Raw genomic sequence first — 27,743 nt, forward strand, 5'->3', positions numbered from 1 at the left:
AAAAGGAGGAAGAAAAAGAAAAAGAAAATAATAATACAGAGGGAACCCCTCCAATGATAAGATCTTGCAAAATTACAGTATGGTATTACAGCCAGGGAATCCACACTGATATAAGTGAACATATAGTGCATTTCCATAACCCTAAGGATCTCTCAAGTTGCCCTTTTGCAGCCACACCTATTTCCCTCTTTACCCCAATACCTCCTTAATTCCTGGGAACCACTAGTATGTTCTCCATTTCTACAGTTTTGTCATTGCAAAAAATGTTATGTAAATGAAATCATATAGCATGTAACCTTTTGGGATTGGCTTTTTCATCAGTATAATTCTCTAGAGATTCATATAGGTTGTGGAGTGTATCAATAATTTCTTCCTTTTTATTAGTGTCCCATAGTATGGATCTACTATAATTTGTTTGATCATTCACCTGTTAAAGGACATCTAGTTGTTTTTAGTTTTTGGCTATTATGAATAAAGCTGCTATAAATAAATATTCATGTACAGTTCTTTTGTGTGAACATAGACTTCCTTTATTTGGGATGAGTGCTCAAGGTTACAACTGCTGGGTTGTACGGTAATTGCACATTTAGTTTCTAAAGACACTGCTAAACTGTTCTGCAGAGTGGCTATACAGTCCCATCAGGAATGTCTGAGTAATTCACTTTCTCTGCATTCTTACCAGCTTTTGGTGTTGTTACTTTTTTTCTGATAGGTGTGTATTAGTATTGCATTGTGGTTTAAATGTGTCTTTCCCTCATGGCTGAGGATGTTAAACATCTTTTCATTTGCGTTCTTATGTCCTTCTAGTGAAATGTCTGATCACATTTTTGGCCATTTTCCAATTGGACTGTCAGTTTTTTTACTTAAGTTCTTTATATATTCCAGATGCCAGTTCCTTGTTGCATATGTGGTTTGCAAATATTTTCTTCCAGTTCACTGATTATTTCCTCTATCCTCTATGTTCTACGGTTAGGCCCATCTACTGAGTTTTTTATTTTGGTTATTGTATTTCCCTGATACAATTGGTTCTTCTTGGTATCTTCTATTTAATTTCTGAGGTTTTCTATTTTTACATTTGTGTCAAGTATGTTATAATTGTTCATTGAAGCTTTTTAAAAATCATGGCTGCTTTGAAATTCTAACATCTCTGTTATCTCAGCATTGACAACTATTGATTGCCTTTTTCTTTTCATTTGACTTTGAGATTCATTTATTCAATTGAGGCTCATTTATTATTGAATCCTGAAAGAGAAATATAAGTCTGAAGTCTTCCTCCTTTACATGACTAGGAATTTTTAAAATAAAACCAGAATATTTTGCATTACCGGACTCTGGATCTTATTTAAATCTTATCTTCTAACTGGCTTTATCTGATACCACCCTGACGGAAGTGTTGGAACCACCTCCTTACAGCCAGGCAGAGGTAGAGTCAATATTTCGTACTTAGTTTCCATTGTTCTTTGATGGGGGCAGGCTCCTCATGAATGCTGGTGGAGTGGAAGTCCCATCTCCCCACATGGATTCCACTGGTATCACAGGTGGGTGGCCTCATTACTGTTGAGTGGTCATAAAAGACCTGACTCTCCACTAGAGTCTCTCTGATACAACCTCAGTGGGGATGTGAAGGGATGTCTTGTTACTGCAAGGAGAGGGTGGAAATCCAGGCCCCACCATTGATGCTAAAGGGGGATGTAGAACTCCTTATAGGCAAGTGGGGATGAAAGACCTGGTTTTTATTGGAATTTCTATTGGTCCTTGGAAAATCTGGCTGTATCCTTATAACCTTACAAAAATGGAAGTCTAGGATCTCCACTCAGCTTTTACTGATATGGGTCACAGTTTGAAAGAAGTACAGCAGTCAATGTCAAAAATTTTTGCCTTGCTAGGGTACCTATTTCCTGGTCCTTTGGCTAGAGAGAGTATGCTTTTGCTGGGGCTTTTTTTTGGTCTTGGCTGTTGTCATTCTAGGTTGCTTGCTTCTTCAGCTTTAAGGAGAAAAAAAAAAAAACAAACCTAAAATCTAGGACACTCACTGCTATGTTGTTCATGGGTCCAAAGGCCCCTAGCTGGTCCACCCTCTCTCCACCTTTCAGAGTCGTCTTATGTTTGTTTCATATATAATGTTCAGGGGAAAATAAGGAAATAGCAATAGAGAAAAGCATCTCTGCTTTGTCCTCCTAGATATAGAAGCTCGTGTAATATATTTTATTCCTTAAAATATTAAATAACTAGATAGTCATTACTGAACCTTCTGAAAGAACAATATCTACATCTGTGTTGTCCAATTGGTAGAACTGATAACTATATGGAAGTATTTAAATTTATTAAAATTGAACACAAAAAAAATCCAGTTCCTCAGTTACACTAGCAACATTTTGAGTACTCAATGTTATGGTAGTCTAGTGGCTACCATATTGGATTGTGCAGATACAGAACATTCTGAGCATATGAGAAAGTCTTTTGGACAAAGCTGACTTCGCAATGAACAAATGTAGTTCGTGATATCACCAAATATTTCTGCCACAAAATATATGGGAAGAAGCCAACCATGGTGGTGTGTACCTCTAGTTCTAGCTACTTGGGATGCTGATGCGGGAAGATCACTTGAGTTCAGGAGTTTGAGGCTGCACTGAGCTGTGATCAATCAAGCCACTGCACTTCAGCCTGGGTGACAGAGCCAGAGCCAGAGGCTGTGTCTAAAAAAAACAAAACACAACAAATTAAAGCAGTGAAAGAACACAATAAGACAAATGGGTGAATAAATAACACTGTGAAGGACAGAAATAAGAAGAATGTAAATTTATTCACAACGTAAATTTCCACAATGGACACTAATCCCACTAACATACCACAAATTATATTTTTAGTGATTCTAGCCTGCTTAGGTCTGTCTCTAAGACCCTCCCTTTTCCTATGGGTTGGTGCAATTTGGAGCAATAAAAACTGATACAGCAGCTGACGGTAGCACGTATTTTCTCTGACATTGCATGCCATGTTCTGATATCTGTCTTCAGCAAATGTTGGACATATTCAGTCAACATCATTTTATTTGATAGAGGGGATTAAAACACTTTATAGACTTCAGTATTTTTAAAAAATAAACTGAAGTGATAAAGAGACAACTGTAGCAAGAGAGTACAATTTCAAACAGCAAAATCAAAATACAAAAAAAAATGCAAATAAAATGGGAGATGGTAAAAATATAAAGATGTCAGAACTGGAGCTTCTTACTTAATATATTCAATAACTGTTTATAAAGTGCATGGTATTATAGTTGAATAATTGCTCAAATGAGAAATTGCACTACAGAGAAACTGGCTTCACTGTTTAGTGGAAAAGTAAGGAAAAATATTAAGGCCACTTCCTTCCATCAAACACTCTTCCCACTCGTACTATATGGCCATCAAAAGGCCTTTCCTAGTCATAGTAGTCACATTGAATCCTTTATTATTTAAAAAAAAATCTACATTTTCTGCCTCCATGGTTTACTTATGTTTTCTCCTCATTAATTCATTCCACATATACTTGTCAAGCATCTACACTGAGCAGGAACTTGTAGGCACCAACGTACATCAGTGAAGAAAGCAAAAGTGTCTGTCAGAACATTCTAGGATGGGTAGGCAGACAATATATATGATACGTTGTAAAACATGTTAGAAGATGAGTGCTATGGAATAAAGAAGCAGAACAGGCTATGTGGGGATCAGATGGGAGGTATGGGCCAGATGAAGTCACTCATGTAGAATTGACCCATCATCACCATTTATTGACATCTTAGCTCTTCTTCAATCTTCATCTCAAATGCCACCTCCTCCATAAAATCCTGCTCAATACCTTATTAAAATTAATCCCTCCCACTATGCTCCTATCACACTTCCCAGCTCTACTGCAGCACTAAGCACCCGCTTTGTGTTAGATGTGAATGCATCTATCTCTTCATCAGAGCATAATTCCTTAATAAAGAGAATGTGCCTTATTAATCATTTAATCAATGTGCAGAGTCACAAACTGGCTTAATAAGTGTGTGCTGAATAATGAATCCTAAATTAAACGTGAATTGACAAAGTGCTCAATTGTTTATAAAAGACAATTCTGACATTAGGATTCAAAAATATAAAGTCAGTATGTAGATACTAACTGCCAGTCTTCCAGTCACACTTATATTGGTCCCTTCTGCTAACATTTATAGGGATAAAGAGATAATAAATGCCTTTTTAATTTTCTGCTCTTGCTGGATTTCTAATAAATATCAGATATTAACATGCCAAACAGATCAAGCAAAATAATGGCATCATGGATAACTGAAATTTGTCTTCAGAGCTGAAATGCATTATTCATACAGCCTACTAAATTAACCATTATATATTAGAATTTAGGCAACCTAACTAACACCATTGCCTTTTTACAGTACATGCTTTTATTCAAGAAAATATGATATACATGAAATTGTCAATCTTGATTTTTCTCTTTGCCAATGAGTGAAAACCACAGAAATCATCAAATTATATTATTCTCTGTTTATTTCACAAAATATATGGCTTTACATGCGCAACAACCAGTAAAACTTGTTGGCTAAGAAATTGTATTTTTTACAAGATGATAACATACTATCTTGAAAGTACTGTCACAAACAATATTCATATGACTACCAGATAAAGATAGCTATAACACTGAGTTTGAGTACACACTCTGTAGGCATGCTAATAGATGGGTATGAACTAAAGCCTTCCCCTAAACAATCATATGACTAAAAGTCCAATGTAGTGTTTACATTTTACTTTTAAAATAAAATCAGTTTTAGAATTTAAGGATTTAAGTAGTACCTACTTAGAACATGTTTATAAATTCTTAGTAATTCAGTAGATTGAATTGGTTGAATTAGTGATTAATGTTGTTTTTATGAAAAGAGATGTGACAACATGAAATATTAATGAATGTTCTACTAGAATTGCTAATAATGGATTCTTCCGATGAAGAATTTAAAGCAAACCTCTTTTAAATAAGGAAATGCGTTTTCATTCTTAATATATTTTATTAAACTGAAACATTGATGTTTCCCTTAAAGGTACTTATTTTTATCCAAAATGTGCATACAGTATATATTTTATTTTAATTAAACTTTATTCCCAATATGGAGGGCATTACTATAGAGTACAATCAGTTAGGAGGAGTTTAATTGCTAAGGTTAGCATTCTCATTATTAGAGAAATGTTATTATAATTATAGGGAAGCAAAGTAGTTAAGTCATAATCGAGAAACATAACAATGGTGAATGAAAGGAAGAATGTGTGGTCAGAGGCAGAACAGACCTAAGAAAAGTACAGGATGACAATGAAGACAAGAGACCATGCCTGTAACTACTAGACTCAATGTCTGGCAGAGAGTATGGCTCTGTCTTATTTCTATTTTCCTACTGTGACTGGTACAATGCTCTGTGTGTGTGTGTGTGTGTGTGTGTGTGTGTGTGTAGGCCTGCATTAAGTACCTATTTAATTAATTTAATTATGTACAAAGGGCCAGCCAAATAGTTGGCCCTAGTTACTCTTTGTCTTTGAGGTTGTCTGTCAATGTCATCAAAACAAGTGATAAATTCAACAAAAATAAAAACTGTTATATAAAATTATTTGAAACAATTTTAGTTGTTTGACCTGATTTTTAAATGTTTTTATCACCTGTTTGTTACCACATATTATGAGAAAGTTCAAAGTTTAAGTTAGTCAAGTCTATGATTCTCTTTCATACAAAATATTGACATTAATTTTTCTCATAATAATTATTTTGATTTAAATGTATTGTGAGGCACATTTTCAATGACTCAGTGTGTTCACATATGCACGTAAAATTTGAATTTGGTGTTAGTGAATACAGAATGGGCATTTTAATGCAATGCTGCCTAAATATACTCATATACAAGGACATACATATATCTTTATTAAGTTTATAAGTTTGGTTGGGCACAGTGGCTCATGCTTATACTCCCAACAGTTTGGGAGGCTGAGGTGTTAGGAATGCTTGAGGACAGGAGTTTGAGAACAGCCTGGACAACATAGCAAGACCTTCATCTCCACAAAAAAATTAGGAAGATTAGCTGGGCATGGTGGCACACACCTGTAATTTCAGCTACTTAGGAGGCTGACGTAGGAGGATTGCTTGAGGCCAGAAATTCAAGGCTGCAGTGAGTTATGATTGCACCAGTGCACTCCTGTTGGGTTACACAGTGAGACCCCATCTCTAAAAAAGAAAACAAAGTTTGTAAGTTTAGAAATTACAAACATCGTTGTTTATAACATGGATACAGCATGGGGACACAACAGAGAATATTTTATTTGTATAAAAGTGACAAGAATTTTTATAAAACATTTACATTATATGAGTTCCTTTCAGCTATACAATTTCACTTTTGAATTAAAGTTAACTCAGGAGTGCAAATTCCCCTTGCATTTTGTAGATGCACTGACTTGCTGCTGCTAGTTTATCAGTAAACATTAGTTGGGTGTTGTCACAGTAAATGCAAAAAAAAGTTATCTTTCAGTGTAAGTAGGCCCACTAACAGAGAGAAGAGAAATCAGGTGTCATACTGAAGTATGAAAAAATAAAGGCTTTTGAAAAGTATATAGTAATCCCCTCCTGATCCTCAGAGGATATGTTCCAGGACCTCCAGAGGATATCTGAAACCAAGGATAGTACCAAACCCTATTATATACTATGTCTTTTTCAATTTGATAACCAAAAAGCCTGCCAAGTGACTGATGGGTAGGTAGCATATACAGCATGGATATGTTGGACAAAGGGGATGATTCACAGTGGTGTGGGATCACATGAGATTTCATCGGGCCACTCGGAACTGTGTGCAACTTAAAATTTATGAATTGTTTATGAAATTTTCCATGTAATATTTTTGGCCTGAGATTGACCCTGGGTAAATTAAACCTCAGAAAGTAAGACCACCTATGGGAACTACTGTACTTATCCTTTTTTTTTTTTTTTTTTTTTTTTTTTGAGATGAAGCAGTGTTCTGTCACCCAGACTGGAGTGCAGTGGCATGATCCTGGCTCACTGCAACCTTTACCTCCTGGGTTTAAGTGATTCTTCTGCCTCAGGCTCCTAAGTAGGTGGGACTACAGGTGGGTGCCACCACCCCTGACTAATTTTTTGCATTTTTAGTAGAGATGGGGTTTCACTTTGTAAGCCAGGATGGTCTCGATCTCCTGACCTCAGGTTTTCCACTCGACTCAGCCGCCCAAAGTGCTGGTATGTACTTATCCTTTTAAGAGTGACTCCCTTAAATATTATTTTTAGAGAAATATGCAAATAGCATAATTGAAAATGTTCAATAAAAAGCAATTGGCAAGTAATATAATTTAAAAAGTTTCCATTTTAACTTGTAATATGCACTAAGGTGATATATGATCTTCATCAAGATGAAAACAAATAATGAAAGTTGTTTTTAGGTAATATCAGGTCATACCTCATGGAGATTTTTTTCAAGGAAAAATCTGAGCAGGAAATTATTTTTTTTTAGCTTTAAACACCAATGCAGTGAAATTTATCTCTGCTTATCTAGACTCTGTTCCATTGTAACTCCCCCTTCAAAGTATTTGTCTTTAATTCTTTTATTCCTGTTAATCCAAAATGCAATTTAAAAACCCCACACATCTTGAAATATCAATTCAAAGCAGCATTTACTATCCAGGCACTTAAGTATTTAGCACCTGTAATATGCCTAGTATTAGGCTACACATGCAATGAGATTACTTAAAAATAAAAACTGTACATCATATATTTTGTTTCATAATTAAGACTACGCATAGTACCAATTAAAGAACAGATCATGCCAGGCTTTGTATGCAGACAAAGTGCTGTGGCAATTCTGAGAATCACTGTATTGTTATGGAGTGAGGAAGTTGGGAAAAAACTCGAAGAAGGTAAAGCAAATTAAGAATGCTGTAAATGCCTAAAGTGGATGGTGAGGAGGAAAAGACAGTGCTCAAGTTTAGGGAACAAAGAGTGAAAAGGGTGAGATATTTTAGCCAGGGGAAAATTAATCATCATCCTAAAGCAGATTCATGTGTTTGCAGTAGTGGAGACCAGGCTTTTTTATATCCCCAAGCTTTGCTTTCAAATTCACAACTGTCAAGTTTCAGAGTTTCTCACCTATCTTTATCTTGTTGATGATTTTACTTACAGCATTCTCTTGATCATGCTGTCCTGATTTTACCTTTTTGCATAAGCTTTTCACTCCAGAATCAGAATATCCTTTCTTTTCCTTTTTTAAATTTTTTTGAGATGGAATTTTGCTCTTGTTGCCCAGGCTGGAGTGCAATGGCATAATCTCATTTTACTGCAACCTCCCCCTCCAGGGTTCAAACAATTCTTCTGCCTCAGCCTCCTGAGTAGCTTCGATTACAGAAGCCCACCACCACACCCAGCTAATTTTTTGTATTTTTAGTAGAAACGGGGTTTCACCACATTGGCCAGGCTAGTCTTGAACTTCTAATCTCAGGTGATCCAGCCGCCTCAGCCTCCCAAAGTGCTGGGATTATAGGTATGAGCCACCACACTCGGCCAGAATATCCTTTCTTATATAGTCCTATACACTGAACAGTTCCCCATTCCTGTTTTTTTTTCTTTTCTTTTCTTTTTTTTTTTCTTTCTTTCTTTTTTTTTTTTTTTTTTAGCTACCAGCATTTTTTCTCTTAAGACTATCATCAAAGTTCCAGGAAATGATCCAGGCTTAATGTTGGTGAATGCACTTCAGTCCGCAAATGTTTATTAAGCATTTACTGGGAGACAGACATAGAAACAGATGGAAAAGCCATGGTTCTTGCCCTTCGGAAGCTTTTAGCCAGGGCAAAGGCTCTTTGTTGCCCCTAGTCTGCCAATATTGTTTTCAACTAAAATCGCAATTTTAAGTTTACCAAAATAAGAGAAAATGAAATGATAAATGCTAAGAAAGCTAAAACTCATCAAAAATAAGAAAGAATAGTTTATTTCTGTGAGGCACCTGTGATGAAAGGGTAGCCTGGTAGAGCTCTGTCACTTCAAGTATAACTTTGAACAAGATGATACAGGGAAAGAACAGGGGAACTGATATTTCTTGATTATCTATGATGTGTCCAGAGCTATGACAGGCATTAATTATAGATTATTATTTGAAACTTGTAGAGTACACCATCTCCAAGCCCCCTTAGAAAACCACAATACCACTACTGGAAACAAAAACCAGATTCTTCCTTTTTTAAAAACGATCAAAACTTAGGTGCAGATAGGCTAAGAAACTTGGTGTTTCAGACAGACCTGAGATTTCACCCTAGTCTCAACCCCTTAGCTCTACCACTTACTAGATTTTTTGCTAAGTCATTCATTTATTTATTTAACAGCTAGTATGTCAAGCATGCTGCTTAACACTGGGTTTTAAGGCCATATTGTGGCATGTTCTCTTTCCTCAAAGCTCTTATTGTTCAGTAGAGGCAGACAGATATGTAAGGAAGCCCCTGTCGTTAAGCAATAGACGTAGTTCTGCAGGTCTGTAAAGTGTAGTGTGGGGTACAAATTAGAACCTGATGCATTCTAATCCTGGATTGGCAGTTGGCAGAGGTCAAGAAAGTCCTGGAGATCCACATGGTCACCCACCGAATCAGGTGATCTTGAGAAAGAACAAGACATTCTAACCTGAGGGAGCATTAGGGCCCGAAACAGCTTGGTAAGAAATGAAAGTGTTTCAGGGCTGGCTGGAGTAGACAGCTGCAAGGCGGGGGTACTAATGTCTACTTCACTTGTTAGAGGATTAAAGAGGTAACATACAGAGAGTGCTAACCATAATGTCTGAGACATACTAGGTGCTCAGTCAATGTTTTGTTTCTGCTTCCTTTCAGTTCCTCCATTTGATTATATCATTTTCCACTTCTGAAATTCCATAATTTTTATCACGCTGTATGGGTTCTTATTGTGAATCAGTTCACACACTACTTGGCACACTGTTCACGTTCAGTTAAAAGTCTCTACCACATTTGATAAAAGTCTGGGTAAAACAAGATGTAAATTTTATAAAGGATTGAAGCAAAAGCTGAATTTAACTTCAATCTTTTTTCCTCTCTGTCCCTCTACAGTAGCTTAATCTTTTTGAATGTGTATATGTGTGTCACAGATGTATAGAGCTTCAGTAATAGTTCAACACATTTGGACAGAATTTGAAATGTTTCTAGTAGGATTATTTGCTTCCCAACTGACAAGAGCTGCTTTTCTGTCTCCAGAAGTCTATAAGATCACAACATCAACCATACTGGCAGGAGGAGACTTGAAGGCAACATATCATAATAATGCAACCGTAGAGCTTATCACTTTGTATAAAACTTACAGTCAGCCTTATCTCCACTCTCAATCTGTCTCCAACTCTATTATATGGTACATGCTTGTATCCCCTTCAAAAGTATGTGAACTCTAAAGCCATGACTTGTTTTATTCAACTTATTCATCTGCTCCTAGCTGTCCCAATCCACAGTGCTTTACCCATTTTAGATATTTAGCAAATATTTGTTAAATTTTACAGATATTCAGTTGTTTTCTTTTCTCTGTTCTTGTGCAATGTGGTGGCAGCAGGCGCAGTCTTGAGATGCAGAATGACAGCGAGCTTGTGGACTTGTACATGTGGTGGAAAGGCTCTGCTACTAACCGCATTACCGGTGCCAAGGACCATGCATCCATCCAGATAAACGTGGTGGAGGTCGACAAGGTCACAGGCAGGTTTAACGGCCAGTTTAAAATCTATGCTATCTGCGAAGTCATTCGCAGGGTGGGTGAGTCAGATGACTCCATTCTCTGATTGGCCAAGGCCAGTGGCATCATCTGATAAAAATTTTGACTGGAGATAATCATGGCTATGGAATGTTTGTCATAAACAGTGAAAACCTAAAAAAAAAAAAAAATTAAAAAAATTGTAAAATACCTGTTAATCAGAAATTAAACATAATCCCACTTATTATAGTAGAGATCCCTGAGCTGTGGCAGCACACTCAACTAAGATAAACAGATAGAGGGTACAGCAGGAGGTACCTTACTATTCCAGACCCTAGCTATCATTTCATTTATTACGTATTTTCAAAGAGCCTGTATGGTATGGTTAAAAGCATGAGCCATAAAGTCATTCTACCTGTTTTTGAACTCTGTTGAAAGTTGTAAGCCCTGGGCTGTGACCTAATCTTTCCGTGCATCAGTAGTCTTTTCTGCAAAGTAAGAGTAATCATAGAAGCTATCGTACAGTGTTGTCATAAAGATTTACTGAGTTACATGTAAAGCACTTTAGAATAGCACGGGCACATTGCAAGTGCCCAATAAGAATTAGTTCTTATTTTATACACTGCTAAAGTTTTATATAAATGTTAACAGGAGCAAGGTAGTAGCTTGTCTGCAAGAAAGAAACACCAGGCTATAAAGAAGAAGGGGGATGAGAACATAACCAGAAATGTGTCTGTAATCCTACTCTAGGACAAATATTTCTCTAGGGAGAAAGCTACCCTGTCATGAGGTGTGAGGACAAGGTGCAGCACTCCCCTATCCCTCAACCCATTTGTTGGGTAAGGACAAAAGCGCGGTGATGAAGGTGCCTATATCCTGCAGTCTTTTTTAAAGGCATGGTCAAAACTCTATCACAGAATTTTATTTCATGTCAAATGAGTCATATTTCCTATGAAGAATATTTGTGAGTATCTTGGTATTTTGAACTATTAGATCAGATTAATTTTTTTAGGTATATATGAATTTTTAGAAGGTATGGTGATAATATTGAGTGGTTTTAACAGAGGATTTAAATATCACTGATATTTTAAAAATATTTGTTGGCCGAGTGTGGTGGCTTACACTTGTAATCCCAGCACTTTAGGAGGCCGAGGCAGGTGGATCACGAGGTCAGGAGATCGAGACCATCCTGGCCAACATGGTGAAACCCTGTCTCTACTAAAAATATAAAAACATTAGCAGGCTGTGGTGGCACACACCTGTAGTCCCAGCTACTTGGGAGGCTGAGGCAGGAGAATTGCTTGAACCCAGGAGGTGGAGATTGCAGTGAGCCAAGATCGAACCACCGCACTACAGCCTGGGCGACAGTGCGAGACTCCATCTCAAAAAACAAAAACAAAAGGCCAGGCGCAGTGGCTCATGCTTGGAATCCCAGCACTTTGGGAGGCCGAGGTGGGTGGATCACCTGAGGTCAGGAGTTCAAGATCAACCTGGCTAACATGGAGAAACCCTGTCTCTAAAACAAAAACAAAAACAAAAACGAGCAAAAACAAAAATTTCTTTTAATAATGGAGTCATATATGTTCTTTTAATAGACCTTAAAACTTTTACTTTTTTTTAAAACGAAGACATGAACATTTAACTTGGTATAATGTAATAATGTTAGGCAGAAAATATATTCTTTTAAAAAAGTGAAAAAAAAAATGTTTTGTTGAGACAGTCTCACTGTGTTGCTCAGGCTTGTCTCAAATTTCTGGCCTCGAATGATCCTCCTGCCTCTGCCTCCCTAAGTGCTGGGATTATAGGTGTGAACCATCATGCCTGGCTGAGGAAAAATAATTATTCTTAACAGTAAATGTTAAGTGAGGCTAATGATGATAGAAGATATGTTATCAAAGGAAAACACTGACTTATGAGGAAAAATGATTAATCAGGTATTGGGACAGATGACTTATGAAGGTCACTGTGCCAGCAGAATAAGCCTTTTGGGATACGCACATTTATTTAATCTGTGTCAGTCTTTCTCACTCCTCATAAGTTTTTGAGAAACACTTTCATGCAAAACACATGAGGGTTAGGTTACATTTTTCCAGTAGAAGACAAAATGTAACTATCATTTTCCCTTTCCTCATTGTCAAAATTCTTCCTGTTTAAGGATCTCAGAATCCTGTAGCTAGCTAGAATGATGTATTGACTTTATCGGAAATGTGTAATGTGAAATGTCTAAAGTGAAGCAGTCTGTTTTAAAAAGAGTCTTCATTATGTGGCAACTTTCCAATGATTTTTATAGTTGTACAGTTATAAATATTTAAGATTGATATATCTATAACAAATTGAAATAAAATTATAATTATTTTACTTTTATTAAACTATTCTATATCTGTGTTTTGATTGTAAGTCACCTCAAAGCTATTGTTTAAGATGGTCAGAATCTAACTATCTACTTTTATTGTTTTTGGTATAGATTTCATTTTCCAACAGGAAGCCAAATTGGATGTTCTTCCATGGTCTAATAATGAGTGTAAAACTAGAAGATGGTGCTTTTGTGTCAGTGAACAAACACATCGAGGAGCTGGGAGGGTGGTGCACCCTGAGAGGGCATGGATGCTTTGTGCACTGCCACTTCCCATACCTTACCCTATCCATCTCATCCAGGCAGTTCCTGGATGTATATCTTTTATACAGTTCCTGAGCTGTATATCTTTTATAATAAACCAGAAAACTGGATATGATGTGGGATAGTGACACAGTAATAATGTCATCATTTCTGATGATCTGAGAATGCCCAGTGTGGAAGTATCAAACAAAAGCTGAAAGAATGCACCAAAAGATTAGTTGGTGCACTGGGCTCACCTTGGTTCACCTGGTCACTACAACTGAGAGGTGGCTGGAAACATGTAAAGAATGGCATGTGGACAAGTGCAAAAAAAAAAAAAAATCTCTTTGCCAACAAGAAAGGGTACAACTGTTTACAGAATTTCGAATTTGGGCTGTAAGTAAGAGAAACAGCAGCTATGTCTCCACCAACACAGTGCCACAAGGGAGTTTTCCTGGATATACACATTGGAAACATTTCCTTTTTCAACATTAGCAATGGTGCAATGGTGTGTTCTTGGCTCCCTGCAACCTCCACCTTCTGGGCTTAAGTGATCCATTTCAGCCTCTCGAGTAGCTGGAACTACAGGTATGCACCACCATACTCAGCTAATTTTTATTTTTTTTATAGAGATGGGTTTCATTATATTGCCCAGGCTGGTCTTGAACTCCTGGGCTCAAGCAATCCTTCTGCCTTCACCTCCCAAAGTGCTGGGATTACAGGCGTAAGATACTAGGCCTGGCCTTCCCACATCTTTGTATTCACTAAAATTTCTGCTTCAGAACCACTGAGCCCATTCTTTTTGCCTTCAAATTCAAATAACGTTGATTAGGGCACTCTGAGTATGTGTACTGTGATGCAGCTAGGTTCAGTAATCCTTCCTGTACATGTTGGAGAAAATCAGCAAACTGTAACCACACACTCACTCACCCACACACAAGAATATTTGGAAAAGATATATTTACTTACAGTACAGAAATACCCTGCTATGTTGAGTCATTAAAAATGTTAGAGGTAAAAAATATATGGAACCTCTTAAAATCATAAGCACAGATTTTAATAGTCTACTATTCATTAGGAAAGATACTACATGTTTAGTATTGTATGTTGATACAAAATTTGCTTTGGGGTCTGGAATTTGACTTCCGCAATTATCTCTTGAACTTTCAGATCACGTCACAGTATTTAGTATGTTCTAAGCACTAGCTAGTGTATTACAAAGGTTTTTAATTCAAGAAAAGTATTTTATTATGTCCAGGAATTGCATGATTCATTAAAATGAAAGTCTTTACAGTGCTTAATCTACTATAAGCCAGTAAATAAATTTAATGTATAAGAATGAGAAATTAATATATGCCTATAAAATTTTCTGAAAAAAATCTGAATTTCTGCTCGTTATAGTCTGCCCTTAATGTCTCAATTTCTGCCTAAAAATTGATTTCAGGTTAACATATTCTTATTTCAAAAATTTGCTAGGAGAATATGATTTAACAATAGATGCCAACATCTTTTGGTAGTAAAAGTGTTGTAAATGTTTGGTCTTCTTGTTACTAGTAACATAGTAATCCCCCATCCCCACGGTTTCTCTTTCCTCAGTTTCAGTTATCCGTGGTCAACTGTGGTCTAAAAATACTAAATGGAAAATTCCAGAAAAATCAATTGGTAAATTTCAAATTGCACGCTGTTCTGTGTAGCTCCACTGGTAGGTGAATCATCCCTTTGCCCAGTATGTCTATGCTGTCTACACTATCTGCCTGTTAGTCACTTAGTAGCCTTCTCAGTTTTCAGATCCACTGTCACAGTGCTTGTGTTCAAGGAACCCTTATTTTATTTACTAATTGCTCCAAATGCAAGCGTAATGATGCTGGCAATTCAAATACGCCAAAGAGAAGCCATAAAGTGCTTTCCTTAAATAAAAAGGTGAGGTTTTCAACTTAACTTAAAAAAAAAAAATCATATGCTGTGATTGCTAAGCTCTGTAGTAAAAATGAATCTTCCATCCATAAAATTGTTATAATTTTTTACTTATTGTTAACTTTTTACTGTACCTAATGTATACACTAAACCTTATCAAAGATACATATACACACACACACACACACACATATATATATATAAAAATTATATATATATGGTTTGGTTACTATCCTCACTTTCATGTCCCCTGGGAGTCTTGGAATGTATCTTTCCTGGATAAGGGCAATAGGGCAGACAACTCTACAATATTTTTGCTTTTTTGAGACAGGGTCTTGCTTTTTCACCCAGGCTTGAGTGCTGGCATGCAGTGGTGTGATCACAGCTCACTGCAGTTCAACCTCCTGAGCTCAAATGATCCTCCTGCCTAAGCCTCCAAAGTAGCTGGGACCATAGGTGTGCACTACCACCCCTTGCTAATGTTTTGATTTTTAGTAGTCTTCGTATTTTTAAGTTATATGCTTGTTATTGGCTGTTACAAAATATTGTGACATTAATATTCTATGAAGTTGGGAGGATATCCAAATTTTGTCAAATGCTTGGGGAAAAAAATCAAAGAACATATTACTTGGTGTTATCCTAGTCTTTCAGAGGGGGTCTCTATATTATTACACATTTAATTATATGTTCATTATAATTACACATTTTAATATCAAAAGTCAAGTTATACTGGTCCATAGAAGTAATCTTTACCACATCAACTGTAAACTGACTTACTTACTTATAGACAGCGTCTTCCTCTGTCATCCAGGCTGAAGTGTAGTTGGTGCCATCACGGCTTACTGCAGCCTCAACTTCCCTGGCTCCAGTGATCCTCCCACCTCAGTCTCCCAAGTAGCTAGGACCACAGACCTGTGCCACCCTACCACGCCCAGCCAATTTTCGTATTTTTGATAGAGATGTGGGGGTGGGGAGGTCCCACTATGTTGCCCAGGCTGGTCTTGAACTCCTGAGCTCAAGTGATCCACACACCTCAGCTTCCCCAAGTACTGGAATTACAGGCCTAAGCCACTTCAACAGATCAAGCTTTTTTTTTTTTTTTTTATTTTTTATTGCGACACCCAGTCTGGAGTGCAACAGTGCCACCACAGCATACTGCAGCCTTAAACTCCTACGTTCAAGTGATCCTCCTGCTTCAGCCTACTGAGTAGTTGGGACCACAGGTGCATGCCACCACCCCCAACCAATTTTTGTATTTTTTGTAGAGACAGCATTTCGCCATGTTGGCCAGGATGGTCTCAATCTCCTGACCTTGTAATCTACTCACCTCGGCCTTCCAAAGTTCTAGGATTACAGGTGTAAGCCACTGTGCCCGGCCGCATGGCTAAAATTTTTCATGTTCTTTTTGGAGAGATGAGGTCTTGTCATGTTTTGTTATGTTGACCAGGCTGGTTTTGAACTCCTGGTTTCAAGTGATCCTCGTAAACTAACTTTCAAATTTATTATAGCAGGCTTGTTGTGATCAGGTGAAGTTATATCAGGCCCAAACTTTGTATGTTTGTCTGACTCCAGTTTTGAATTGCATGAAATGACTTAATCTTTCTATTATTCTGCTTATAAAAACAATTCAAATGTAGGAATGAGACTCCACAATGAAGCCCCACAGCAACGAAAGTGGCCAGCTTGTTTCTAAATGGAAATCCCCAACTACCACACCACATCAATCATCTGACATATAATCTCACTTCCATTGAGCTGGAATGTACTTTAAAGGTCAGGTCTCTGGATGAAGAATTTTAGTTTAGTGGGTTATGCAGCAGAAATGCCTAAATCCAGAACACTGTTTTAGTGTTGGCAGAAATAGCTTCTCTACAAATAGCAGAGAAGAAGGAACAAGGATTTTAAGCTCAGTTTTTGTCTAAGCACATTTTTTTAATGTTTTTACTCGTTATCTCATTAAAAACAATAAATAAGGGTGGGGATAGAGCCACAGTCATCTCCTTTCAAAGAAGGTGCACACTGGAGTCCTGCAGACACAATTTATTTGGGTCATATTTTTAAAAATTTGGGAAATGCCACATTAGAAAAAAGTTCCAGGTTTTGGGTTCTCTTAAGAAACTGGAACTTCTGGGCACAGTGTGTGTGCTATCTTCTTTTGTGGAAAAGTAGGCTGGAGCTGAGAATTGGCTGCTCTCTTAACACATGTCCTACAGTTTGTTATTACCTACCAATCCTGAACGTTTTACACCCGTATTTGCTTCACTGCTTCGCCCTGCAGTCAGGAGACTCCTGCGGTTTATGAAATTGATGCAACAGGGCTTCTTTTTAATTTTTGGCTGGGGGGCAAATCTTTTCAAGAGGGGGACACAGTGGTTGCTTTTGCTTCCAAACAGCCCTGCATGTGCCCATTTTTCGACGATCTGACCCTAACCTACTTTTTCAGGATGGCCACAAGCACAAAATTATGAATCAAATAATGGTCCCTAACTACCACGTACCAGCTGTGACCTTGGAGACTCCGGTTTTTTAGCCAAAGGTGATGGTCTGTGAAACGGCCCTAATACCTGCTCTGAATACCCACATATGGCTGTTGTACAGCAGGCGTGAGGTGTTTAAGGTACTCCTGAGTAATTTATAAACGGCAAAACGCTTCCCAGCACAAGCGTCCGCTACAGAGCGCGACGACACCGAGTCGGCTTTAGAAGCCCAGTTACTGGAATCCACTCTAGTTCCGTCCTGCTCCCACCTCCCACGCTCAGGGTGGGCGAGCGGAAGAAGGTTCTCAGGGGAGAAGGCCTGAACAACTGGCTAAGAAAGGAAGCGAGAAGTTCCTTAGCGGAGGTAAAGTTATTGGCGGCATTTTTAAGCCCCGAGAGGGACATAGCGACTGTCAGGCGAGATGACGGACCACGGCGCTGGACTAGCGCAGGAGCCAGTCCCTGGGCCACCTCCCAGCTCGAAGCCGGGCCTAGCCAGGACCCTCCCGGCGCAACCCCGGACGCAGGATCCCCGACTTTGCCCTCGTCCCAACCCCCACAACCACCTCCCGCGGTCCCCCTTCACGTGACAAGAGGCGGAACCGTCACTTCCGGCGGCGCGGGCAGCGCGCCTGCGCGGGGCGCCCAGCCTCAGTGAGCGGTTGGCGGCAGCGCTGCCCAGTCAACGGCCGCGAGTGGCGGGCGGCTCGGGTCTGGCCGGGGCGGCGGCGGCGCGGCGGGCTGCTGTCCTGCCGGCTTGAGGCCTGAGACGTCCAGCCTCCTGCCTGGAGAGGCCGGCCGCCCCGCCCCCTTCCCCGTCTCCCTTTACCCCTCCCTCCACCCGGGCTCGCGCGCTTCAGGCGCTGAGTGAGGCGGCTGGGACGCCCGGGGCACTAGCGGAGGCGGCGGCGTCGCCCCTGCACTCGGACCCGCCCCCTCGCGCCCCGCCCCGCCCCGTCCCGTCCCGTCCCCGCCCTCTCCGCCGCCCTCTGCGGGAGCCTGGCAGCTGCAGCGGAGCCGCGGAGCGGGCGACGGGAGCCGGGGCTGTGTGCGCTCGGGAAGCACGGAATGTGAAGCTTGGCGGGCCGCAGCGCGCTCGGACGCTCGGACGGGTTCGGGGCGGCGACCCCTCGCGGACGCCCGGCTGCGCGCCGGGCCGGGGACTCGCGCTCTTGCTCGCCCTTGCGCGCTCCCCGCGCCGGCGGGACCATGAAGAAGTTCTCTCGGATGCCCAAGTCGGAGGGCGGCAGCGGCGGCGGAGCGGCGGGTGGCGGGGCTGGCGGCGCTGGGACCGGCTGCGCCTCCGGCGGCTCGTCCGTGGGGGTTCGGGTGTTCTCGGTCGGCCGCTACCAGGTCACCCTGGAAGAGTCGCTGGCCGAAGGTACGGGTGCCCGGGGAGGCTTGGACAGGCAGGTGAGGGAGGGCTGAGGTGTGGCGGCGGCTTCTCCGGGTCCTCGCCCTCTGGACTGACTCTTGTACCCCGTTCCTCCTCAGCTGCCGGGCCAGCGGGGCTCTGAAAAGAGTGGCTCGGGCTTTCTCTTTTCAGCTGGCGTTTCTTGCCGCTGGCAGCTCTGGCCGGTGCACAGTTCTCTCAGGCCGAGTTTAAATCATTTTCTGTCCGCTTTGACGCGAGAAAATAGAAGACGCGCTAGGAAGTGGGGTGGTGTTATGATTGGGACAGTGACTCATTTGAGGGTCAGATCGAGCAGGATTGAAGCTCTGTGCTGCCAGCTGTGGCTCAGACGGGTGTCATGCGTTGGCCTCTTCGTCCGAGCCTCCACCCGCGCTGCAGGGCAGAGGACCCGAAAGCCCCTGTTGTCGAGCCCGGGTTTGCTGCAGCTCAGTCATCTGTTGAAAAGCAGTGTATTTGTGTGCATGTGTGCGTGCTGGATGTGATCCTTTGCTCTAAATTCAGTCAGTAGGTTGCACTGGGAAACGTAAATTTGAAGCCCATTTATCTCTGTTATTTAGAATCTTTTCTGTTGGACAAGGTGCAAAGCATGCCCTCCCAAAATGACTCTTTGATAGTGGTTTAAAAGGGGATATGGAAGCAGGTTAATTTTCACTTGTGAAGTTTTGTGGTCGGTCCTTCAGGATCTGGAACAGGTTATGACGGCAGGTAGAGGTCTACTTACAAAAAAAATTGGCTCCATATAAAAAGAAGAACTTAGACTTTAGTGTTGTGTTTGTGGTATAAGTGTCTTGTAGAAAACACTTTGCCTGTGTATGGCATGCTTCATTGGTCTTTGAGTTTTTAATTGCAAAATGATATTACAAAATAAACACCTTAAAAATTTTTTCAGAAATACGTTTTGTTGATAAATGGCCCTTGTAAGTTCTATGGTTAAGATAAAAGAAATCGAAGAGTGAATTCAGTTCTCCGAGAGTTAGACGTTGATGTGGTTTGAAAACAGTAGATTGAAGTTCCACTCGTATTTTTTGAAATGCTGTGAACAACAGTAAGTTAGCACAAGAGAAAAACCTGAAGATTTTCGTATAAAATATTCGAAGGAGAAAGAAATTGTGAATTATTCAGGTATACACATCATTATTATGCAAATCATTGCTCAGAAAAATGATCTTAGTCGAAACTTGGAGAGGTGGGAGAAGGAGGATCCTTAGTTTTTCACAAGAATGAATATGTGGTGAGTGGTATAAAAGATTTACGATACTATAAAGTTTTCTAGCTCTTTATTACACATGAATTTCAATTGTTGGTTTAGAATATGTTTTAGGTGTTAAGAACACATGACTATTAAGTCAAATGCCATATTTTGTCTTTGAATTGTTTTAGTAACTAATTGAAGTGTAGCTTGGGTAGTGTTATGCTCACTTCATTCCACTGAATCCCAGGTGGGTCTTTTTAATAGGAAAAAAAATATATATTGACATTTCACAAACTAGATTTTGAATTTGTAACCTGTATCACTCACTACCCTAAGCCTATCCTGTCACTACCTAAGCAAACCATTTTTGATAAATAAATAACTTTGGAAAATAAAAAATAAAGATGAATTTCAAAACGAGAGTTCATTCAACCACAACAAAGAATGAAAATTTATTTCAAGTGCTAATGTCACTGTTAGTGTTCCATATTGAGTTTTGCCATAAATTCATCATTTCTCTTGAAAAATCAATGATCAAGTGCTAGGAGGATGCAAGGGCTGAAGAAATCCTTCTGGAAGATGGGACTTCTTCCTATACCCCAGCTTTAATATCCTGGAGGGGAGGCCAAGGCCTAGGTTTTCTTCCCTTGTGTATTTTTTTCTCTCTCCAGCACACACACAACTGGAATTGTCTGTGTATAATCAGTTTACTTTTTGATCCTGGCTGGTCTGTTCTTATTTCAGATGCTTAATGTCCCCTCTCCCTTCCAAATAAATAATGCCGCAATTTAGCCAAGATGTTTAAGCACAAGTCTAGTTCACATTTAAGTGTGATTAATCAATAGTTGATGGGTGTGCTTGATTGTAAGATTGGGCCAAATGCTTGTGAAAATGCATTAAAGTTTATAGTACTTGATTTGGGGAGAGGCTTACCATTGAGTAGGAAAAGTGGTAGAAGCTAAGACAAATCGAAACACAAACTTGGTAGATTTTGCATTTTTTGCTTTGGCCCTAAGTTGTTTAAACAGAGCCAGGAAGACCCAATAGACTCTGTGCCCTGAAATGTTTTTGCCATGCTTCTACAAACATTGGCAGCTTACTCATAATGACCTCTACAGTGTCTTTTCAGTAAGTCAGTCCGTGTCTCTCTCTTTTGTTATTTGTATATAATTAGTTATGTTCCAGAAAGTCACTGTGAAAACTGAATTAGTAAATCCTGAACCTTTGCTCCTACTACAGTGTTAGGTTCCTGAGAGCCTCTGTTCTCAACATTTTTGTCAATTCATTAACATACAACCTTGTTTTGTGTGTATTGCAGTTTAAACACACCTTATTTAATATATTTGGTTGATTTATTAACATTGAAATCGTGGCCAACAGCTCTACAACTCATGCCTCAATGAGGATTATCTAACACTTGTTATTTTCTCTGTAGTCTTTTCTCCTTGAACACTAGACAGCACTTTAGCACTGTGCTTGCGGACTGTTTTCAACAGTGAAATCACCAATTGCAAGCACAAAAATGAGAAAAACATGGCACTAAATAGACCATGAAAAGGACATTTGTTTACAGTATGTAAGCTGAAACAAGAATGTGGATGTCAGTAGACTCAAATTTTTCACCAATGTACACATGTCTGCAAATGACAGTGAAAGTGTCGTGAGTATTGATTTTGGGGATACAAATACTAATGAGTAGATGAATTTGCAAATAGTATCCCCAAATAATGAGGATCAACCATTGTTATAGGTATATATGTATATGAGCATATTATGTCTATAATTTAAAAAGCAGATTCTCAGGGGTAGGTTGTATGTTTAAACTGTTAAAAGTAGGCCAGGCGCGGTGGCTCAAGCCTGTAATCCCAGCACTTTGGGAGGCTGAGGCGGGTGGATCACGAGGTCAAGAGATCGAGACCATCCTGGTCAACATGGTGAAACCCCGTCTCTACTAAAAATACTAAAAATTAGCTGGGCATGGTGGTGCGTGCCTGTAATCCCAGCTACTCAGGAGGCTGAGGCAGGAGAATTGCCTGAACCCGGAGGCGAAGTAGTTTTCTCTGTGAACCATATACATTGTATCATAATGTCTTTGTAGTCAAGCACATAAATGTTTGAAAATACAACTTGCAGCTTTTTAGTTCCTCCTCAAAGTTTAAAGGACTGATAGCACACTGAGGCAGTTCAGTTCTTTTCCCAAAAACTGTTTAGTGTTAGGAGTCTGTGCCAAGCAGATCCCAACTTTGGTCTGTAGAAGTGAGGGAGAGCCATGTGTCAGTTTTTAGCTTGAAACAGTGACAAATTGTCAGGCTCATGTAGCTAATTCAAGGTAGCTCCCAAGTTTTTACTAAAACCTTGGATTGGCTTGTTGATCATATGCATCACCATAACAAGCCTTTGGTGCTAATCTGAGGAATTTAATGTTGATTGATAATCAGAAGTTGGTTTTCGAGTAGGGGACATTTTTTTTCCCTAAGTGCCCCTGGTACAAAATGGACCTAAAATAGGGTGTTGAGCATAGGAGAGCAGAGATAAGTTGTTGAGATAATGTAATCATGAGGTTATGGGGCTGGATAGGAATGAGAGTATGATTCTGGTGATGTGGGTAAGATTTACTGAGATGGGTTTTGGGGGTTATTGACTTGTTAGTAATTGGAGGCCAAAAAGTTACTACAGGGTTCTTTAAAAATAACTCAGTATTTCTCTTAGAGTTAAATGCTTAGATAAGGGTGAATGAATTTAAGCTAAGTGTTAGCTGGTTCTCATTGTTAATTGTACAGGAAGGTTGTACTATACATCTCTGATTTTGTACTATAAATTAGCAGGAAAATGATAGAGTTGAGTGCTATATCTCATTTGTAGAAATCATCTGTGGCTGCCCAATAACTTCATTCCTAAGAAAAAACAGAGAGCATAGAAAGAGGGGGAGGATTGAATATAAATATCAACAACTGTTACTACTATACAACTTCATTAATTGCCTTTGTGTGCTAAGCACTGCTAGGTGCTGCTTAACATAGTAGAGAATAATAGTGGAGGTATTTTTCTGACCTATGGAACTTGCAGATTATTGTGGAAGATGAATACTAAACAAGCAAATGAAAATCACCAAGTTAATGTAGTTAAAATTTTTTTATAGGTGTCGTGAAGACAATGCTCAGGGTTTTATGAGAGAATGCAGTTTAGATTGGGGGTCAAGGAAGGCTTTTTTGATCTTTTAGCAGAAGCCTGAAGGATGAAATAAGTTAGTTAAAAACAGTGGTGTGAAGGTCGGGGTGGTTTGAAGTGTGTCATGAAAACTGAAGTCTATGTGAGGGAAGGAAGTTTCAGAAACTGAAATATGCTTAGAGCTGTGGACTACAATGAATGAATCACGTGTGAGAGAGATCCAAGATGATATTGGCAAGGTGACCAGGGTCCAGGGTTTAGTATACCATGTTGAAGAGTTTAGGTTTTATCTGAAATAAATGGGAAGCTATTGAAAGATTTGAGTTGGGGCAGTGACATGCTCCGATTTGTATTTTTACAAATGATATACAAATAAAATGGCTAAAATGGTGACAGTGGAGTGAAGATGACGCTTAAATGGGAAGACCGTGTGGTGGTCATAGGAAGTGTTAAGAATGACTTGCTTATGTATCTCTTGGGTAAAAGTACCATTTGTGAACATAGGGAAGGAATAGATTTTTTTCTTTTTGAGGTATTTGGAGGACATCCTGTAGTTCCAGACATGTTCAGATGAGATATCTGAGAGGAATATCAAATGGGAAATTGGGTATGTTGTCTGGAATTTAGCAAAGTTGTTTGGGCTTAGAGATGGTACTTTTTTTTGAGACAGAGCCTCAATATGTTGCCCAGGCTGGAGTGCAGTGGTGTGATCTCAGCTCACTGCAACTTACGCCTCCTGGGTTCAAGTGATTCTCCTGCTTTCAGCCTCCTGAGTATCTGGGACTACAGGCATATGCTACCACACCCAGCTAATTTGTTATTTTTAGTAGAGACAGGTTTTCACCCATGTCGGCCAGGCTGGTCTTGAACTCCTGACCTCAGTTGCTTTACTCTGCCTCTCAGAGTGCTGGGATTACAGGCTTGAGCCAGGCCTAGAGATGGTACTAAAGACTGACTAGTGAGCCTTTGGCTGTTATTTAAAGCCCTGGAGGAGGATGGATATAGGGAGAGTGTAGAATGAGAAGGTGCTCACTGAAGACTCCTGTAGTGCCTCAGTCCCAGACATTAATGTTCATTATAAATATTCAGAGGATTTGGTAAAACACAAAGTACTGAGCCTGGTCCTCAACTTTTGGTTATGTCTGAGTGAGGCCAACTCCCTTCATTGGTACAGATGCTGCTGGTTCAGGAACCATACCTTGAGTACCACTGATTTAGAGCAAGCAAAGAAAACTAAGAAGAAAGTGCTAGAGAGGTATGAGGAAAGCCAAGACACTCTGGTACCTGGAAACTTGGGAGTATTTCAAGAAGGGGAGGGAGTGAACAATTGTGTTTCTGCAAAGTCATCTTACTTGATCACATTTTTTGGCCCGGCATTCACAGTTATTCATACTTGCTTCTTCTTTTTAAAAGCTTAACTTGTAATTATTTCCTAGGTGAATACTCTTTGTGCCTGGCACAATGTGCTCCACTGGCTGTTGGTCCATGACTGAATCTTATACTTGCCTGTCAACTCTGCCTTTGCCTATGTTTCCCAAGTACTAGTTATGATCACTTCCTCCTCTCTGTGGACACTTGTAACTGTTTGCTTTTTTCCCTCTTGGCACATTTAACCTTCTGTCTTGAGATGCAGTTACGTAAGGACCTAGAAACACTAAGGTTGTTAACTACTGTTCCTCTCTCACCTCCACTACCAGATAGTAAAATTCTTAAGGGTAGACAGACTCTGTTTTAGTTGATGTTGTATCACACAAGTTGGCCATACCATGAACATTCATCTGCTTCTCAGAGGAAATGATGTTTGACTTTCTTTCTTTCTTTTTAATCAGATGTTATTCTTCAGTGGAATTCAAGGCCTAATTTGCAAATTGAAGAGCACCAATGGAGGGCTATTTACTGGATATCAGAGGTTTTGTACTTAGGCCAGAGACTCTGAATTTTCTAGTTTGGTGAAGACAACGGTTAAGGCAGTGTCATTTCACTTAGCAACTTGAAACAGGAAGAAAAAATAACCTGGATGCCCCCTTGTAGTTACCTTGCTTTATTGACATTGTATTTTTATTTATTCCAGAAAGATTGAGTTTTTAAAGAAGTATGTTACATGCAATTGTGAAATTGTTTTACATTTTGCAGTTGATTTTGGCAGCTGTTTTTGGATGCTGAGCTTTTTGAGGGCGGAACCAAGGTCTTTGTTCACCTCTGCATTCATTTGTCCCATAGTACTTACTTAGCAACATTTTTATTTTCTTTAATTAAGCTTTTAGAAAATATTGTTTCCTCTTCTGAAACAAGGAGTTAATATCTATTGTGAAGATAGAGAAGATAATGTGTGACAGTACCTAACAGTGCATTGCCAAATCTCTTTATAAATATGAGTGACTTTTAAGTTTAGATTTGGTTATAAGCTTTCAGTAAAATCTGATTTGGAAATCATCATAGTGACTTGATTTTATATTCAATATCACATTTGTCCTGAGTAAGTATCACATTTATGGTTGCAAAATATCTGAATAGTTTGTTAGATAATTCTGTGTCACTCAGCCATATTGTATTTTCAAGTTTCAATCAACTATATATAAAATTTTGACCTATATAGTAGCAAATGATTTAATAATAAAATGGAAATTATTTGCAACAAAGGATACTATATAGAATATTATTAACAAATATTTCTCTTTTGGGTGGCTTATGTTATCATTGTAGTGATACCTCCTAGGATGTAATTTTGATTGTCCACTGATGTATTTCCTCTAGAGGTAGTAGTTTTATTGAAGGACAAGTTACACTAAAACAATTATTCTCAATTTTTGATATTCCAAAAGTCATAGTGGAAATTTATAGTGCATTTATCTCTAGTAAAGGTGCTAAATTGTACAGGCTGGGCTGGTGGCTCATGCCTGTAATCCCAGCACTTTGGGAGGCCAGGACACATAGATAACTGAGGCCAGGAGTTTAAGACCAGCCTGGCCAAAGGGTGAAACGCCGTCTCTACTAAAAATACAAAAATTAGCTGCATATAGTGGCGTACGCCTGTGATTCCAGCTATTCAGGAGGCTGAGGCAGGAGACTCCCTTGAACCCAGGAGGTGGCGGTTGCAGTGAGCTGAGATTATTCTCAGAGCAAGATGCTATCTCAAAAAAAAAAAAAAAAAAAAAAAAAGGAGTGCTAAATTGTACAAATGTGCCAGATATCTTTGCTTTTAAGCTATAGTCAACTGTTGTGGTTAATACTGACATTCTTATGCACAACAGACTGAAAAGGCTATCTATGTCTTTGATATTTTAAAAATAGTGAAAATGAATTAATATTTGTTAGTATCTTTCATCATGAGGTGTACAGGAGGGAAACCTGGAAAAGGCCCTTGATGTTGTTAGAGAACATACTAGAAAGTGATACTGATGTCCTTATGTTGATCCTTTGTCTTCTATAGTGTTCTTTCAAATCTTATATGTTATCTTGGTTTTCTTTCACCATTTCCCTCCTCTTTTTTGGGTCAAAACTTGAAGTAGTTTCATATACATCTATTAGAGCTCATTTGTTAGCTATCAGAATGATTAAAGCCTTGACTTGGTATTCCAAAATTGAGTCCTCAACTACCATTTCAAAGCTGCCACACTTTTCTAGTGGTCTAGGTATAACATTTCATCTCCAAGGGGTTGGAACTGTTTATTCCTTCGGTTTTATCTTGCATGCATCTGGTGAACCATTCATCTACCCACAAGCATGCTATTTTTAGGAGACTAAGTTGGGAAGCTGAGTGGTTAATGACTGAGCTGTTTTAAATAGTTGGGCACTTAGTTAATTTGGAGATTCTTTGTCTGTGTATCATCTTTACAAATGAGGTCAGTCAGCACATGTCTGTCAACAGTTTCGAAAGTCTCTGCAGGAAAGTGGTTGTAAGGCCTTTTCTACAGAGAGACTTGTTTTTGGTTTATCCTAGTCTTGTAGAATTGCAGTAATGTTAGAGGCATTTTACAGTGGGATTATTTTAAAATATGGAATGATTGTTGCTATTAGTTTGCCCATTTTAACATTTTAAAATTACCTTTGAAATAGTACCTTCTTGGACGCATCTATCGGGAAAAACACTAGCTGCTAATCCCTGTTCTGCCTCTAACTTGCATTGTGACTTTTTTACTTCAGTTTCAAGAAAAAAATGAACTGGATAAAATGAATTTGTAGCAGTTTTTTTTTTCTGTTTTAGTATTCTAGGATTCTGTCCGTGTAACTGATTTCTACTGTTCTTTT

At 39.2% G+C, this 27,743-nt stretch overlaps 2 protein-coding genes across 3 annotated transcripts in view; both read left to right on the top strand.

Annotated features, from left to right (window-relative positions):
• The first annotated feature begins 10,602 nt into the window (after positions 1 to 10,602).
• Positions 10,603 to 10,922, top strand: LOC120363594 (small ribosomal subunit protein eS21-like). Its single transcript, XM_039468212.2, has one exon. The coding sequence runs from the start codon at positions 10,613 to 10,615 to the stop codon at positions 10,820 to 10,822; it is 210 nt and encodes a 69-aa protein (XP_039324146.1). The 5' UTR covers positions 10,603 to 10,612; the 3' UTR covers positions 10,823 to 10,922.
• A 7,932-nt stretch (positions 10,923 to 18,854) lies between these two features.
• Positions 18,855 to 27,743, top strand: part of BMP2K (BMP2 inducible kinase) — a 131,388-nt gene continuing 122,499 nt past the window's right edge. For both annotated transcript variants that reach the window (XM_039468211.2, XM_010334723.3), the window contains exon 1: positions 18,855 to 19,102. In XM_039468211.2, the coding sequence (XP_039324145.1) occupies positions 18,931 to 19,102 (172 nt within the window). In that variant the 5' untranslated portion in view covers positions 18,855 to 18,930. The remainder of the gene's footprint in view (positions 19,103 to 27,743) is intronic.

The sequence above is a fragment of the Saimiri boliviensis genome, chromosome 3 (genome assembly GCF_048565385.1).
Source record: "Saimiri boliviensis isolate mSaiBol1 chromosome 3, mSaiBol1.pri, whole genome shotgun sequence".
Lineage (NCBI taxonomy): Eukaryota > Metazoa > Chordata > Mammalia > Primates > Cebidae > Saimiri > Saimiri boliviensis.

What these genes read in the sequence shown, in the direction of transcription:
- LOC120363594 (XM_039468212.2), top strand. Translation starts at nt 10,613, where the DNA reads ATGCAGAATGACAGCGAGCTTGTGGACTTGTACATGTGGTGGAAAGGC.